At 40.2% G+C, this 16563-nt stretch overlaps 1 protein-coding gene across 2 annotated transcripts in view; it reads left to right on the top strand.

Annotated features, from left to right (window-relative positions):
• Positions 1-16563, top strand: part of LOC134060366 (zinc finger FYVE domain-containing protein 9-like) — a 75041-nt gene that overhangs the window by 52805 nt on the left and 5673 nt on the right. For both annotated transcript variants that reach the window (XM_062517057.1, XM_062517064.1), the window contains 6 exons: positions 4382-4537; positions 13803-14027; positions 14248-14330; positions 14532-14636; positions 14897-15047; positions 16081-16161. In XM_062517057.1, the coding sequence (XP_062373041.1) occupies positions 4382-4537; positions 13803-14027; positions 14248-14330; positions 14532-14636; positions 14897-15047; positions 16081-16161 (801 nt within the window). The remainder of the gene's footprint in view (positions 1-4381; positions 4538-13802; positions 14028-14247; positions 14331-14531; positions 14637-14896; positions 15048-16080; positions 16162-16563) is intronic.

The raw sequence follows: 16563 nt of genomic DNA, 5'->3' as shown, positions 1-16563 counted from the left end.
TTTCATGTTAACTAAACGAATGTGCATTCATAGCCATAGTGTTTCTGTTGCAATCAAAATCAACCTAAGCGTGAAGCCATGAACGTCACTGTTGTTCATCTGTCCATCATCGTCCGCCCCAACAATTTGATTGGTCCGGAGAGATTTGTACAGCGCATAGTGTGAGCCCAACGGAGAAATGCCAGACCAAACATTTCCGCTGGAAAATTATGTAGGCAGGGCTGAAGTTCGGCTGCACCCAGGCTAACAGTCCTATAACTATGAGGCACCAATGCGAGATGCAGGGAGAGAACAGAGGAAGGAACAACGGGCAGAAAAGAAAGGAGTTTTGGTGAGTCACTCCGTGATCACTGTGGCTAACTGTCTGCCCCATGACATTATTGTAAATCCTTTAATATTGGCCTGTATTCCAATACCGGCCGGGTCCCTAACACTGGCCGGGTCTCTAACACTGGCCGGTCCTGCTGTTGGCGGCGGAGGTAAATAAAGGGCGGTCTCTGAAAGAGGCTGGGCCTATTATTAGAATCAACATTTTTCTGGGCAGGCCTCAACATTATGCTTGTGACAGTAGCACAAGTAACGACTGCGTGCCGAGTGGAGAGAATTAGAATGGCTCTGCCTCATTGCGATTCCCCACCCTGCTTCTATGTTGCCCCTAGCTCTCCTTCCTATGGACACTTTGACCTTGTCTAACACTGCGTTCACACTGTCCACGTCCGTCAACGAATATCGGAGGGCGTGTCTGCCGTATGGCACACCCATTGGCCCCACCACATTACCGTTCCTGCGATTAGGGAGAAGCACGGTCGGAAGACAAAGGAGCAACATGGCTAGCGTGTTTTTTAAAAACAATCAAAGAAAAAGACTGTGCCCTGATACGCTCTCAACACAACTAACACGCCTGCTAACTTCCCGATGTACATCCGACCCCGTGAAACATTCCCACCACTGACATGGGCAAAGGATCCAAAGTTTGTGCTGGGTGTAGGACTAAACTCTCACTTTGTCCAGCTGCACCATTGCTAGGCAGGGCAGCATCTGAATCTCTGATAAAATGGCTCACACTCAACAATAGTTTCGGTATTATTTTTGCACTGATTTAAAGTGCTCTTGCTCAAATATTTAGTGTAGAAGATATTAATTAAATCTCACAGACCTTAGCCTATAATTTCTGCCTACGACCCTGTCCCAACTTGAAGAAGCATCTTGCTATTTATAGTTTTATAGTTGTATCAGGTAACTTAGTTGAAATCACATTCTCATACATGGGCCACATTCAGCCATTTGGAACAGATGAACACATCAGAATAGGCCTAAACTGGATTTGATGGGCGCATTCCTACACTTATAAAATGCAATTCAATGCGGAAGTAATCCAAGTATTCAGAATACATAACCTAACCGAATACTTTTTTGGGCATGTATTTTGTATTCTGTTACAGAATACGTTTTGAAAGTATCCTTCCCAACACTGGACACCAACTAAAAGACTAAAAACACCAAGACCACAAACTGAATCTTCAGCTCTAGATGTTAACCTGACTCTCGCCAGATCTTTGTAGTTTACTGAGCTCCACACAAGGATCTGGGACTTCTCAATAGGAGATGTAATTTCAGAAGGCGGGGCCTTTCAAAAAAAAATCCTTGTGATTGGATAAACCACTTGTCCGTTATCTTGAATGATGTGCTAGGCTACTTCAAGCTCTTGCCAAACCCGGTCGGAAGAAGAGTGAAAACATTCTTGACACCAATAAATGCCTTCAAAACCATTCTCTGTTCATCTTTTAAAGAATTAATACTCGATAGATTCGACAAAACGGTTGAAATCAATGTAATACATGAACACTGAAATGGACTCTTGAACGCACAATGCCTCTTGTGGCATAATGGACTATTTAAGTTTAACACTGAACAAGAAGGACTCTAAAAAAAAGAGCTATTGCATTCATGGACTATGATTCTGATGGACTTTGATCCGAATTGAAATACATATTGTTTGAATGAACTGAAAGAACATTGACACGTTTCAAATGAAACTAATGTATTCATGTTTTGCATGTATGGACAATTCTGATCACTGATGCTTTGATATTGATATTTTTATTGTGTATATTGGGACATATGGCTCCATATTTTTTGTTTATTTGTTATTGTACCTATTTAGCCGGTAGCAGTAAGAGGGCCAGTGTGTAGGAGCCATTCACTACATTTATGTTTAAGTTGATTTAATGACCCCTGCTGGCGAACCATGACCTTGTGATCTAGAGAGGCCTTTGTACCTAAAGGGTTAATTTGCTCACCTGTGCCGATTAGTGGTGCAAAAGGTAGACAAAGAGAGTTTGCTTGGATTAGTTTGGAATGGTCAATGGAATCGCATGGACGCCAGCAGGCATCTGGTTTTCAATCTAGTGAGTCTAGTCTAGTCTAGTTCAAGTTGTCTTTTTATTTGCAAGTCTAGTTGTTGATCTAGTCCGTTTACTTTCCGTTTATTTATCAGTTTAAGTATTTTGTTTTAGTGACGTTGGAATAACACTTTATTGAAACCCCTGAGGCGTCCGAAGTGACTTACTGGAAGGCACTACAGTTAATAAGTGTGAATAGGAGGCAACTTTAGTTTAGGGAACACATGGGGGTTAATAAGTGGCAAATTATTTGTGAATTAAATGTGAAAAAAGACACAACTTTAGAATAGGGAACATATTGGTCATTACAAAGACTTAATTATTAGTTATTTGTACACTATTAGCACTGGTGGTTTAGTGTCTAGTTCCATTTGAATAGACAATCTTTGATAAGTGTTATTATGAGTGAATAACTGTTCTTGTGGTACTACCACCTTACAAGCCCCATACTGAGCCATGCATATTTAGGTCATAATTCATATGGAACAATTTATTTAATAACTATGAATAAGGGGTAATTAGGAGCTTACATATGGGAAATTCTTAATTAAGGGTCTAGTAAGGGTAGATTAAGGTCTTCCAGAATAAGGTATTAATTAGTAACTTATGATGACTAACAAATGGCTAGTATGCTACTAATACACATGTTAGTAAGCAGCTAATTAATGGTGAATATGTGTGTCTTAATATAAAGTGTTACCGATATTTCTTTCCTGCTCTTTCCTGCCCTTTATTTCCTGCTCTTCTTTCGTTAGTTACACTAGAGACACTTATAAATGAGGAGACACTGCACTGGAAAAATCGCCCATTGAAATGCATGGGGTAACTTCGTAACGCAAAGATGGCGGGTGTTTACACCGGTTTGCACATGTCCCGCCTCCTCCAGCGCCGTTGCTCCAATCATTTTGCCGATCCTTGGCGGTCACGCATGCGCAGTCCAAGATTACCAGTAAGAAAAAGGCTATTAAAGCTTTAATTTGATACAAAACCACCAAACCTTTTCAGCGATTTTAGTCTGATTTTGATCGTGATTTCAAACATGTGATTTTTATGTCCCTTACACCTCTGAACATGGACATCCAGCTCTCTCCCCGTTCATTTAGATAGGGCCTGGTCTTGTTACGGTCAAACTCACTGCCCGATCCCATGGCCAATATGGCTGCCAAGTGACGTGACTTGCTTTAAAAAGACTTTTGTTACACCCAACACTGCCTATCGGTCACTGCTTCACGGGTGGGACTTATCTGCCATAAGGATCCATTGAAACGGGAAAAATCCACCGCGGGGGGTTTCACTCGATTTACATTGAAGTCAATGGGAAAAGATATCGATGGTAGTGAAGCAAGAAAATCATCTGATTCACCGCAATTGTCTGTTCCACCGCGGATGCGGGGATGGCACTGTTGCCACACACAGAATTGATTTCAGGAAAACAGCTCGTTTTAGTGACTGTCTTTCTGTTTCAAAACAGTGAAAATGGGATTATTCTAAGATTTATTTATTTATTTATTTACCTTTTTTGGTGAAGCACTGCTTCACCTGTAGTCTTATAGAAGCCTCCTCTGATATAGGCGGTCTTGTGCATCTCCACATTTCACGATAGGCCAACATCATCCCTACACCGAGAACGCACACAGGTCAGAGCTGAAAGCCTAGTTTTACAAATTTATCACATATCTGCTATCGTAGTACCACTTAACTTAATACGCCGAGTTAAGGCTTTGTGCATTCATGATATGTCTAGATAGCCTAGATATGTCTAACTTGTTTCTTAGGATGCCCCACTGGTGTAACCGTGACAGATGTTACGACAGTAGTACAAGACAATACGGTTTCCCAACTGTAGAGGAAACCCTTAGAGCAAAACTTCAATGGTGTTGCTTTAAACTTATTTTTTTACCATCCATGACTAGATCTTTTTTTATTATTATTTCCCCATGCTATAACAATCCACCCCTAACTGTCTCAACTGTGTGAAGATTTGAACAGGAAATGTTGGTGTGCCATAACAAAGGGCATGCATGCTGTGGGCCAGCCAGAAGTGGTAATATTGCTTCAGTGCCTACCAGATGAGAAGACCATTCCGAAGGACATCTTTAGCCACTTTGTGCAGCTCTATCGGGAGGCACTTTCAGGTTAGTAAATTCAAACAATCTATCAATCTTTTTAAAAAAAAAAAAATAAGTGAAACTTGCTATTCAGAACTGTTTATCTCCATAACTGCAGAAGGAGGTAGTAGCCTACAAGGATATGTCTGTGGTAGCTTGACCGCAAGGAGGGGTGGGTGAAAGGCAGTCAAAGAGAATCATTTGTAACAGCACAAGTGACTCATAGAGTACACTCTATAATGTCAGTCCTTGGTATCCATTATTGCCATACTTCTGTTGTGTCTAACATTTGTTAAAAGTGTCATCAGCATGGCAATACTTGTCAAAGTAATGTCAAAGCTGAATTACGTGTGCAAAATGTATGCAATAATGCATCCGATTCAGATTAAGAGTTATTTAAATACATAGCAAGGTACAACAGCATTCTAAAACGGTGGAACCTGGAGGGTTCCATGCAAGTGTTGCCCTCAGTATTTGTCTCAAGTGTTGAAGAAAAGTAAAGTAACACTCTTAAATGACTGAAGTTCAGTTGAACACTATCCCATCATTTGAAAATGCTTTGAGAGGCATGTCAAAGACTTAGTTACTACCTACCCCTGGGCCTCATCAATTTGTTCACAGAAAAAAACAGATGTGCCGCCGCTGCACTGCAACACTGCCCTCACTCATCAGGAGGAAACAACTCTTAAAGTAACACCAAAGAGATTGTTTGTACCTTAAAGGAATGTTTCCAAAATCATTTCAGTGGTTCATCAACTCGTAACAGGGTGAACAGCACTCGCTTCGCGGCCATCTATCAGCTATTAAGGTTTTGCATCCACGTACGTCATAATGCCATAATGTCATGTGACCGTTTGTTTACAACTTGTGTGGTAGGCAGCGTGGTAGTCAGAGCCGTAGACATACAGCGGGGTTGCATTATGTTACACATCTAGGCCTACTGTAGTTACTACAGTTTCAAATACAGTATCTCCAAAAAAAAAATTATGATTGAAACACAGACTGAGAGATGGCAACCACTTGCGTAGCAGTTGGTTGCTACTATAGGAAGAACATTTTTTTAATCGATGGAAGGACATGCAGAATGTTATCAAAGAAAATAAATGTGAAGGTGTATTAATGGCCTAGTGAATTAGTTATTTAGAATATCTTAATGTATATTAATAATTTATGCTGCCCTATTATCTTACCAGCAGGCCGAACAAGAGAGCTAGCTAACACTGTTTGTCAGAAGTTATCCAATGAAATGGCAATGCTTGACTGTTCAAGATTGTGTTTACTTGTGTTACGTTTTCAACAATACACTTTCACTCGAAGTAGGCCTATGTACAACTGTACAATAATACCAAAAAGATACATAAGGATACATAGAACATATTACACATGCAAGCTGCTTAGCTTCAAAACACAAATATAGTGGGGAGCACATGTATTTGATACCATGCTAAAACAGGGATATAAAATCATCATTTGACAATTGATCTTAATGCTTTAATTAACAAATGAGTAAAAATCAAACCGCCAATGAAACCAATTTTCTTTGTGATTGAAGAATGTATCATAAATAAATAAATGTTTTCCTTAAATGCTAGGGGAAGTATTTGACCCCCTATGTAACCCTATGGGAATTTAACACATAGGGCTAACATAGGGGCAGGCATATTTTTATTTTTAAAGGCCAGCTATTTCATGGATCCAGGATATTATGCATCCTGATAAAGTTCCCTTGGCCTTTGGAATTAAAATAGCCCCACATCATCACATACCCTTCACCATAGCTAGAGATTGGCATGGTGCTTAATATCCTGGATCCATGAAATAGCTGGCCTTAAAAAATAAAAATCTGCCTGCCCCTTTGTTAACTCGATGTGTTAAATTCCCATAGGGTTACATAGGGAGTCAAATATTTCCTTCCCCCTAGCATTTAGGAAGAACATTTATTTATTTACGATACATTCTTCAATCACAAAGAATGAAGAATTAAGACATTAAGATTTAATGTCAAATGATGATTTTATATTCCTCTTTTTAGGCAACTTTAGCATGGTATCAAATACATTTTCTCCCCACTGTATCTAGCCTACTCATTCTTAACGTGACTCGGAATAGCCAAGTTAGTTACAGAAGAAGGCTTACGACCATCAAAGATATCTCATGAGAAATATTTGCAGACTAGTAATGTCCAAAGCTGAAACGTAATAAGGGATTTTCTGAAACCGTCTTCATCCATGATAAAGTCATGGTAGACCGAACCATAAGTCAAGAAAATACAGAAATAGTAGCCTACTTCTTTTCAGTTACCCAAAATGACCGCACGGTGGAAGCAAATGCAAATAAATGTAATTTTTTTACATCAATCTATCTATCTATAAATGCAAGGAACGTCTGTTCGACTGCTCTCAAATTTGGTGGGTGTCATCCTAATGGCACGAGTGTGTGCAGTGCCAAATTTACATGTTATACGAACAAAAAATGCCACATATATATCGGCCACACAAGCTGTAATTGCAGGTTGTGCCTTAATCTCTCAACACTGTATCCACTCCCCTTGCACACAACAGCGCACCAGTCACTCCCTCACGGCTGCTACTTGACTACAGATTCTGACCCGTAGCCTAACTCCGGAGTTGAGTTTAGACTACATACATACATACATGAGGAAAATAAACGTTAACATACATATACATGAGGGAAATAAACGTTAACTCTACGAACGTAACTTCACTATATGCGAACTGGGTTGACACGTTGCAACTTTGAATAGAACACAACACTACGTTGCATCCAACATGCCAAAACACTCACGTGTGGGAATGACTTCTACGGGCTCTGCACTAGTTTACAAGAATTACAAATAAGATCCATTTTTAGAAGGCAGAACATGTATGGGGAGGGCGTGTTCAGTAGCCTACATAGTATCCATTTTCACACTGACAGCAGCAAAATTCGCGGAAAAAGGAGATGTCTTTTGTCTCGTGTCAAAAAAGGAGGTGAAAATATGCCGGCTTGTTGTGCCTGTTCCATGAGGCGGCAGTGTGCTTATACTTATCGCCATACCTAGCCTGTTAATCAAGTTAATGTATGAAAAAGTTAGCGAAGGTTCAGTGCGTTGACTAACAGTCAGCGATGGAACAAAGAATCACGTGACCAAAACGTCTCAGGCAAAACCTTAATAGCACTATGTAAGTTTACCAGATCGAGTTGCGAATCTGTAGTTCGATGGAATGAGACATAAGAAATTACAAATTTGACTTGCTTTGATGGCGCAATACATCATATTTTCAGTCATGCAACATACTCTTTCTTGTATATGGACATCCTTATTTGCTGGATAAACAAATAATGTGCGTGTGTCAGAGAAGAAGTGCTTTAATGTTGCTTTAAATCATAAAGCTGTTTTATTTTTATTCAGTTAAAAAGGTAGGGTATGGAATTCGCTTTTTTGGCCACTTTTGCAAAATCACTTGAAATCCTAGTCCTAACCCACTTATAGCCACTGAGTCGGAAGCACTGAAATGGAAATTAAACACGTCAATCATCTGTGGAACGGGCAGGGCTCGAAAAACTCCAGCCAATTATATTCTTTACCCGCTAGCATCATTTCACAGCTTGTTCGTCAATTTAACCGTTGTGCTCCTCCTCCTCCTCCCCGCGCGCGTGTGACACTTTCGTGCACATACTCAAAGCTCGTCAGCCAGAGCCAGTGTTAAAACGAAACCAACTAGGCCTATTGCACGTCCCCTTTGTCCACTCTTGTTGTGTGTCACTTCATTTCTATACAAACTAAGACGGTAGATTCATACAGAAACTCATGCACCCACGCAATAAATTAGCTATGTACCAAAAATGTAATTTTAGCGTGAATCAAAGAATGTTGTAAGGATGAAACGAAATGAAACGACTTGGAGATCCAGTGCAATAGGCGAACCACCGGGCCAGCACTAAACTCGGATATTTCAGGAGGTAAAAGCCCCTAACCTAACCAGATTCTGTTCAAATATACACACCTATGGCTACTGAAAAATGTGAGGTTAATTTATCAGATGTTATTTTGGTGTATTAAAAAGCATCGTTTTAAAATTTCCAAATGGCCGGCGGTAGGTAGTTAGTTGGTACTTTTATGATAATGTATGAACTCATCTGCCTTCTGGGATTTGTGGAACTATTTGAAAAACAAGAGAATGCGCGCACATCTAAATAGTGCAGGTGCTGGACCAAAAAGACGTGAAAAGAAATGATAAAGGTCCGCACACTGATAGCAGCTCCCAGGTTTAATAAACCTGGGAGCTGCTATCAGTGTGCGGACCTTTATCATTTCTTTTCATTTGTGGAACTATTACCTACAAGAATGTAGAACTACAGTAGCTAGCAAAGCAACCTGCTTGGGGAGGAGGATGATGTGAGCGATTGTATGGAGACTAGAGCTCATATGCTGTACTATATTTAGATGTTTATAAACAATGAACCGATTGCAGGTCAAATCTATTTAGAGAATAAATCATAACAATAATAATCTTTATTTATAGAGCGCTTTTCTAAACATAGTGTCAAAGTGCTGTCAAAGTGAACAAAAACTAACACAAATGAAATGACTAAAAACAATACAAATAAGACCATATCAACATTGGCAAGAATAAAGAAAATATATTTATTCATTTATTTATTCATTTTTAAATGAACAAAAAACTGCAGTAATCAAAACACGACACAAGGCAAAACAAAACCAAACCAAGACAAAAATTAAACGTAAATAAACTCCTTAAAAGCTTTGCGGTACAGATGAGTTTTAAGAAGGGATTTAAAAGATGTAACAGAATCAGCTAACCTTATTTGCTCAGGCAGTGCCTTCCAAAGCTTTCGGGCTAACACTGAAAAATATCTGTCCCCTTTAGCTGCAAGCCGTGACTCAGGAATGGTCAATAAACCTTTGCCTGCAGACCTTAATGCTCGTGTAGGGCTGTAGGGCACTAGCATATCAGAAATGTAACCAGGGGAAAGGCCACAAAGAGCTTTAAATGTAACAAGCAACAATTTAAAATCAATTCTCCAGCATATTGGGAGCCAGTGTAGTGATGCTAGAACATGAGTGATGTGTTCATACCATTTAGTTTTATTTAGGAGCCTGGCAGCAGAGTTTTGGACTATTTGAAGCCTGTGTAAGGTCTTTTGAGTGAGGCATGTGAAAAGACTGTTACAATAATCCAGGCGTGAGGAGATAAAATCATGTATGATGGTTTCTGCATCTCTGAATGACAAGATGTGTCTTATTTTGGAGATATTCCTATATTGGTAAAACAAGATTGCACAAGCTTTCCAATATGATGTTCAAAATTTAGATTGCCATCAAACCAGATGGCAAGATTTTTTGCAACAGGCTTGACTCTATCCTGTAAAGGACCTAACAATGGCAAAATTTGATTCGCCATGTGCTGGGACCCAATGACTAGGATCTCTGTTTTGTTAGAATTCAGCTGGAGAAAGTTATTTGACATCCAGTTTTTGACATCACTAAGGCAGTCATTCAGTGAGTTAAGCCTACTAGGATCTAAGGGTCTAAGTGGAAGGTAAATCTGTGTATCATCTGCATAGAAGTGAAAAGAGACACCATGTTTCAGGACAATGTGACCAAGGGGGAGCATGTATAAGCTAAATAAAATAGGTCCCAGGACAGACCCCTGTGGTACACCATATTTAACACAAGAATAAGAAGATTCATAGTTGTTCACAGAGACACAGAACCTTCTATTTGACAAATAGGATGTGAACCATTGCAATGCAGTACCAGATAATCCCACCCAATGCCTCAGCCTGTCAAACAGTATGCGGTGATTAATTGTGTCAAAGGCCGCACTAAGGTCCAGAAGTATTAGGACAGAGCCCAAGCCATCACTGGCTATTCTTAAAAGGTCATTGGTATCTTTCAGTAGTGCAGTCTCAGTACTATGATGTTTTCGGAAGCCAGATTGAAACCTCTCAAAAATGTTGTTGTTATGAAGAGCAGACAGAAGTTGATTAGACACTATTTTTTCAAGGATTTTAGATATGAAAGGTAATTTGGATATAGGTCTGTAGTTTTGAGGAAGAGAGGGATCAAGCCCAGACTTTTTTAGCAAGGGGTTCACACAGGCAGTTTTAAAATAATCAGGAACACTACCATTACACAGGGAACTGTTAAAGATGTAAAGCAGGCAAGGCCCAACAGATTCCATTACCTCCAATAGGTTGGTTGTTGGTATAATATCAAGAGGGCTGGAAGACACAGTTTCATGTGAGACACAGTTTCTAAAAGTTCTGATAAGGTGATGGGATTGAACTTGTTTAAAATATCTTGTTGAGAATGGGGGACCTCTAAGTAACATGGATCAGGAGTAATAGAGGCTAGTGAAGAAGATAATGAAATACGTCAGACAGAGAAAAAGCGAGCAAGTTCAAGGGAAAGTACAGGAGCTTTGACAGTCGAATGAATAGTTCGCTCCCCTGGAATCACTTTACCACTGCCTCAACCAAGTTCAAGACTGGATGTCTAAAAACATTCTCAAACTTAACACCGACAAAACTGAAGTAATTATCTTTGGGGAAAAAGAACAGAGACTAAAAGGAACACGTCACCGGTTTTTCATATTAAACATTAAAAATGTTATTCCCTTAACTAAGACGAGTTGATACATACCTCTCACGTTTCAATGTGTACACTCACTGGCTCTAGTGTGCGGCACTACATTAATAGCACTTAGCTAGCCCAGTTCATTCGTTAGGATCCAAACAGAGATGAAGTTAGACGCGACCAAACACCTCCATGTCCGACCTTCACTGAAAATGTCATCGAAATCCATCTGTTACTTTTTGAGTTATCTTGCTAACAAACAGACAGACAGACAGACAGACGCCGGTCCCCGATGAAAACATACCTCCTTGGCGGAGGTAAAAAATAGGGGTGCCATGGATGTAGAGGGATATGTTCAGGGGTGCCATGAACCAGAAAAGTTTGGGAACCACTGGTCTATATTTCCTTTTCTAAATATATACAGGCAACTATTGGAGTGTTAGGGGTCTGATACCCAGATACATGTCTTTGCATGATGCTTGAACTTTACATCCACCCACAAAGCTCTTTTTACTGCACATGACTATCTAAATATTTATAAATATCTAAATAATAGTTCCTTACAAATGTATTGAAAGTGCCTGGTTTTCCAGTGGTTGAATGGCTTTTTTTAGGCATACCACAAAAGTGACATACAAAGCTGTCTCTACTCATGTGGGGTATGATTGTAGGTGGTAGGTCTGGCATGAGTGCTGTGTTGTGGCGGGTAATATCGGGTGCTTGGACTCCCTACTCTGCTCATTACTTCTAAGGACTAAAAAGCCTAAATTGTTTTGACTAAAACCTTACGAAGATACCTTTGCCTCTTCTCATTCGTCTTTTTATCTATCCTCTCTTCCTTCCTTTCTTGGTCCTCCGGCTCGTTCCCACTGATCTATAAAAGAATGATGGGGCAGCAACAATGGGATAGTCTATCCAGTATTCTTTATAGATCAGTGGAAACGAGCTAGAGGACCGAGGAAGGAGGAAGGGGAGGATGGATAAAAAGATGAATGAGAAGAGCCCCTTGAGTTTGACTAAACTCAACTAAAACTTTACCTGACTAACAAAAATTATATTTGAATGACTAAATATGACAAAGACAAAAAAGGACATTTTGTCCTTTTTACCCATGTGGTAGTATTAAAATAAAACAAAACAGGAAGAAATACCAAACATACGGTATTCATGGGTTTCATCAGGTCCCTTTCCACAGGTGTGTTAATCAAGCACCATGCAGTCTGCATTCATAATCTAGGCCAGGGGTCTCAAACTCAAATGAGCTGGGGGCCACTGTAACCAACATTAACTGGTTGGGGGGCCGCATAGGTTGCCCCCCCCCCCCCCCCCAAGTCTGTGGTTTACGAAGGTGTAAATACTGTATAGCCTAGGCTACCTATCTAATCAGCATATGATGTCTGGATGACAACTACCTCAAATTATGCACCTCTCAGTAAATACTGAATGTTGAACATATTCATATAATGCTGAGCAGTTTTACTTTGCTTTTTTTGTCCTTTCCCCGATAAGAAATTAACAGCAAAACAGTAAAATGTAAACCAACAACAGTAAACTATGGCTACGCCTACTAGGCTACTAACACAAAGCTTTTGTATACAATGAAGAAGCCTGGTCAAATCAGTGCCTGTCAAGTGACTTTGCAGTTTTTCAGCTGTCTGTACGGGGTCCAGGACACTATCATCTCAATTACCACTGGCACCTCCATTTATGTTGGGCAGAGGGTCGAAGCATGGCAGCCGCAACACTGTCGTTCACTCAAAAGACGCACCTTCACAGACGCAACCAGATCACTGTCAATTACGATCGATCATCTCCAAAAGGCAGACATACTTCAGAATCAGATATGTGAATAACAGACCCAAGACCTCATCAAACGTGATTTTTTGTTTCAACATTTTATGTATTTCTGCTTCAGTTTGTGCAAAACTGTGACCTGCATGCATCGCTTCCGCGTCATTACAAACCGCACGTCTCCTGCGTGTAGTTTGTAATGAGGGGGCTAGTTCGTGAAAACGTTGCTTGAATCGAAACACTTGATGTATAGTAGGTGGAGTCTAGGCTACAAACGTACCTCCCGTCTGTTTTAACCCGTGTCGTTTATCGCATAAAAAATACCCTCAAGGGGCGACTTAGGCTACATTATTATTTTGACAGAAAGTTGCGGGCTGGAACATGTTGCAAGCAAACAATTGCTAATTTGTGTTGTTGTCACGAGCCTGAGCTATGGTAGCGCAGCTATAGAGCCCAGCCCACGATTGTTACAAAATATAAAATGCTAGATGCATCTGCGCGGGCCGCACTATCATTAAGCTTCGACTTCAGGCCGGGGGCCGCAAAATATCGTCTCGCGGGCCGCAATTGGCCCGCGGGCCGCGAGTTTGAGACCCCTGATCTAGGCGCTTGATTTCATACACCTGTGGAAAGGGACCTGATGAAACCCATGAATACCTGACTGAATAAAATAAATAAATAAATAGTGGTGTGGATCGCATCATCACAGGCTCCTATGTTACATTTTGTAACATAGTAGCATCCCTTTGAATCAGGTTACATTCTGAATGAGTGTAATCCTGTCATATCATTTCTACTCATAATTAGAAGTTTTGATTTCTGTTTCAGTTTTGATTTCTGTTTTCTTGTAATGCTTACTTTGCTTTTAAATAAGATTTCCTACCTATCTCTCATTAGGTAATGTGTTGAGACACCTGGGCCACTCGTTCGTCACACAGAGCTTCCTAGGGAGTAAGGAGCATGGAGGTTTTCTCTACATAAACCCAACTTTCCAGACCTTACAGGACCTGCTCTTACCCAGTTCACCATACCTCTTTGGAATATTGATCCAGAAATGGGAGACACCTTGGGCCAAAATCTTCCCTATCCGTCTAATGCTTCGGTTAGGTGCAGAATACAAAGGTGAGTCAGAGTTTCTAATGGCTTGAAATGGCTTGAAAGTTCACATTTGTACAGGTCTAGATGAACTACTTTAATCATAGTGAATACAAAATAGGAATTCTTCATGAAATCTCAGTGCAAAATATATATTGTGTGTGTGTGTGAATATGTAAATATATGTTATATGTTACTGTAATGGAAAAGTCTCAGATTAACAAGTATTTACGTTTTTATGTTGTAGTTTATCCTTGTCCATTGTTCAGTGTGAGGTTCAGAAAACCAGTTTTTGGTGAGACCGGTCACACCATCATGAACTTGCTAGCGGTAGGCTTCACTCATCCATGCATTTTACTCTGTTTCTTTTCTGAAACTGTTAAGTAGTGTCTGATCTTAAAACATTGTCAGAATTTTGTGTACGTGGTTTGATTCTGTTGTTGCTTGTTGTGCCTCAGTGTTAAATGGGATGTTTCTAACTTCATTGCAGTCATCCAGAACCTGATAATGATTAAATTGTTTACGTTACAGGATTTCCGTAACTATCAGTACACACTGCCCATGGTTACAGGCTTGGTTGTTGATGTGGAGGCAAGGAAGACCTATATTAAGATTCCAAAGAATCGCTACAATGACGTTAGTATGCAAGCTTAAAAACACAGCATTATATTAAAACTTGCCTGAACACAAATTTGTCGATGCTTCAAAGAAAAGCTTCATTTGGCTATTTTATAGGATGCCATATTTTTGGGAAAATATGTGGGCTAGTTCTTTGGTTTGGCCCACATCACATCTCTGTTTATTAATGTGAAATAGAGACCCTAGGTCATGTGGTCAATTGGAGAAGACATTTCTGTTTCATTGTCTGTTTTCTGTTTTTGTCATTGTCTTGTCAGCTGATGAAAGCCTTGAATAAATCTAATGAACATGTACTGGCCGTGGGTGCTTGCTTCAATGAGCAGGCAGACTCTCACCTTGTCTGCATTCAGAACGATGATGGCAACTACCAGACTCAGGCCATCAGCATTAATCATCAGACACACAAAGGTAAAGACAAGCAAATGATTCAATTGAACTTGGCAGTTGGGAGTCCATTGGATTACTATATCAATTGGAAGCATTAGGCTAAGTGGTGTATCATAATACTAGTACAGAGAATGAATTGATTACAATGCTGTATTTAGAATATTAAAGCAGAGACCAGGGGAGCAGTGGCGGGTGGGCGGGCGGGTGGATTGCTGGGCACACACACACACACACACTAGTTACTTTTGTTGCCTTTGCGAACATTTGAACATGTGTTGAGGGATGTATGTGTGTGTGTGTGTGTGTGTTAGTTATATCTTTCTTGTATGTTTGTGTATGTGTGTGTGTGTGTGTGTGTGTGTGTGTGTGAAAAGTTACTGCCTATAGAGAATGGGAATGTGACGTGGCGGACGTGTTCGAGATTTGCACCGCGGTGGTGTCTGGGATACAAGTGAGGCCACTTGTACGCTGCTGCCAGTGCTGTATCATTGTAAACATGGTAAAACATTGCTAACTCGCTGTTTCTAACACGGTTTTTCACACATCATGGGTTGTGTTGTTGAATGTAACGTCCGTGCCCACGATCGTCAGGTAAAAAAGTCAACGACGGAGTGTCTTTTTATTGCTTTCAGGATCTCACGTCCACTCTCCAGACGGTATGTCATAGGGATCCATGTTACGATCAAAGATATCTTTTCCATATAACGTTTCCTCGCGTCCGGCAGGAGCTTGTCTCTGTATGGTCCATTACTACTTCTAGTACTAGTTTTTAGCATAGTAGCCTAAATGTTTACATCTAGTTTTATTGTTTTGGCTAGCCGATCTTGTTCAAAATACCATAGGTTTGTTATTTATAATTCGCGCCGCGGCCTCACATAATGGAGGAAAGCGCCCTTTTTATCCCAGAATGCATTGCGCCGCTGACGTCGGTTCCCATTCTCTATGAACGCTTTAATACAATGCTGTATTTCTTTGTATCTGTTTAGGAACATGTGCACACAAAAATAGCATCTAATTCGTTTTTAATCGCATCTTAATTATGTTGTTATTGCAGTGACTGGTGCATGCTTCTTTGTCTTCAGTGGCGCCCTGAAGGCTTCTTCTGGATACTCAGCCAAGACCAGCATAGTTGAAGGTGATTAGTGTAGTAAAGCACAGATTCATGTTGTGCCTTTAAAATTGACCACCCATGTGTGGGGGTAACTTTTCCACACACAGCCTGTTTTCCTGTTGCTTAGATCAATTGTTATTTCAATGATATTTAATTAGCATATTGATTACTGTAGGTACAGACCCATGATCCTTCACCATGCACTTAACTTTTGAGCCGTCTGCCTGCAATTTCAATGCATCCCATGAGGTCAATTTGGCGTTCAATGTTCATGTTCATCCAACAAGTTGGATTTTATCCAAAGTAAAACTAAATGTTCACAGGTCACAAAATGTGTCCCATTTACATGGTAGGGTACGGTATGGGATTCTCTTTTTTGGCCATTTTTTGCAAAATCGCGTGAAATCCTGCTCCTAACCCACTTAC

This window comes from Sardina pilchardus, chromosome 2 (assembly GCF_963854185.1).
Source record: "Sardina pilchardus chromosome 2, fSarPil1.1, whole genome shotgun sequence".
NCBI lineage: Eukaryota > Metazoa > Chordata > Actinopteri > Clupeiformes > Clupeidae > Sardina > Sardina pilchardus.
Note: the sequence above shows the minus strand (reverse complement) of the source record. Positions and strands in the feature narration are given on the sequence as shown.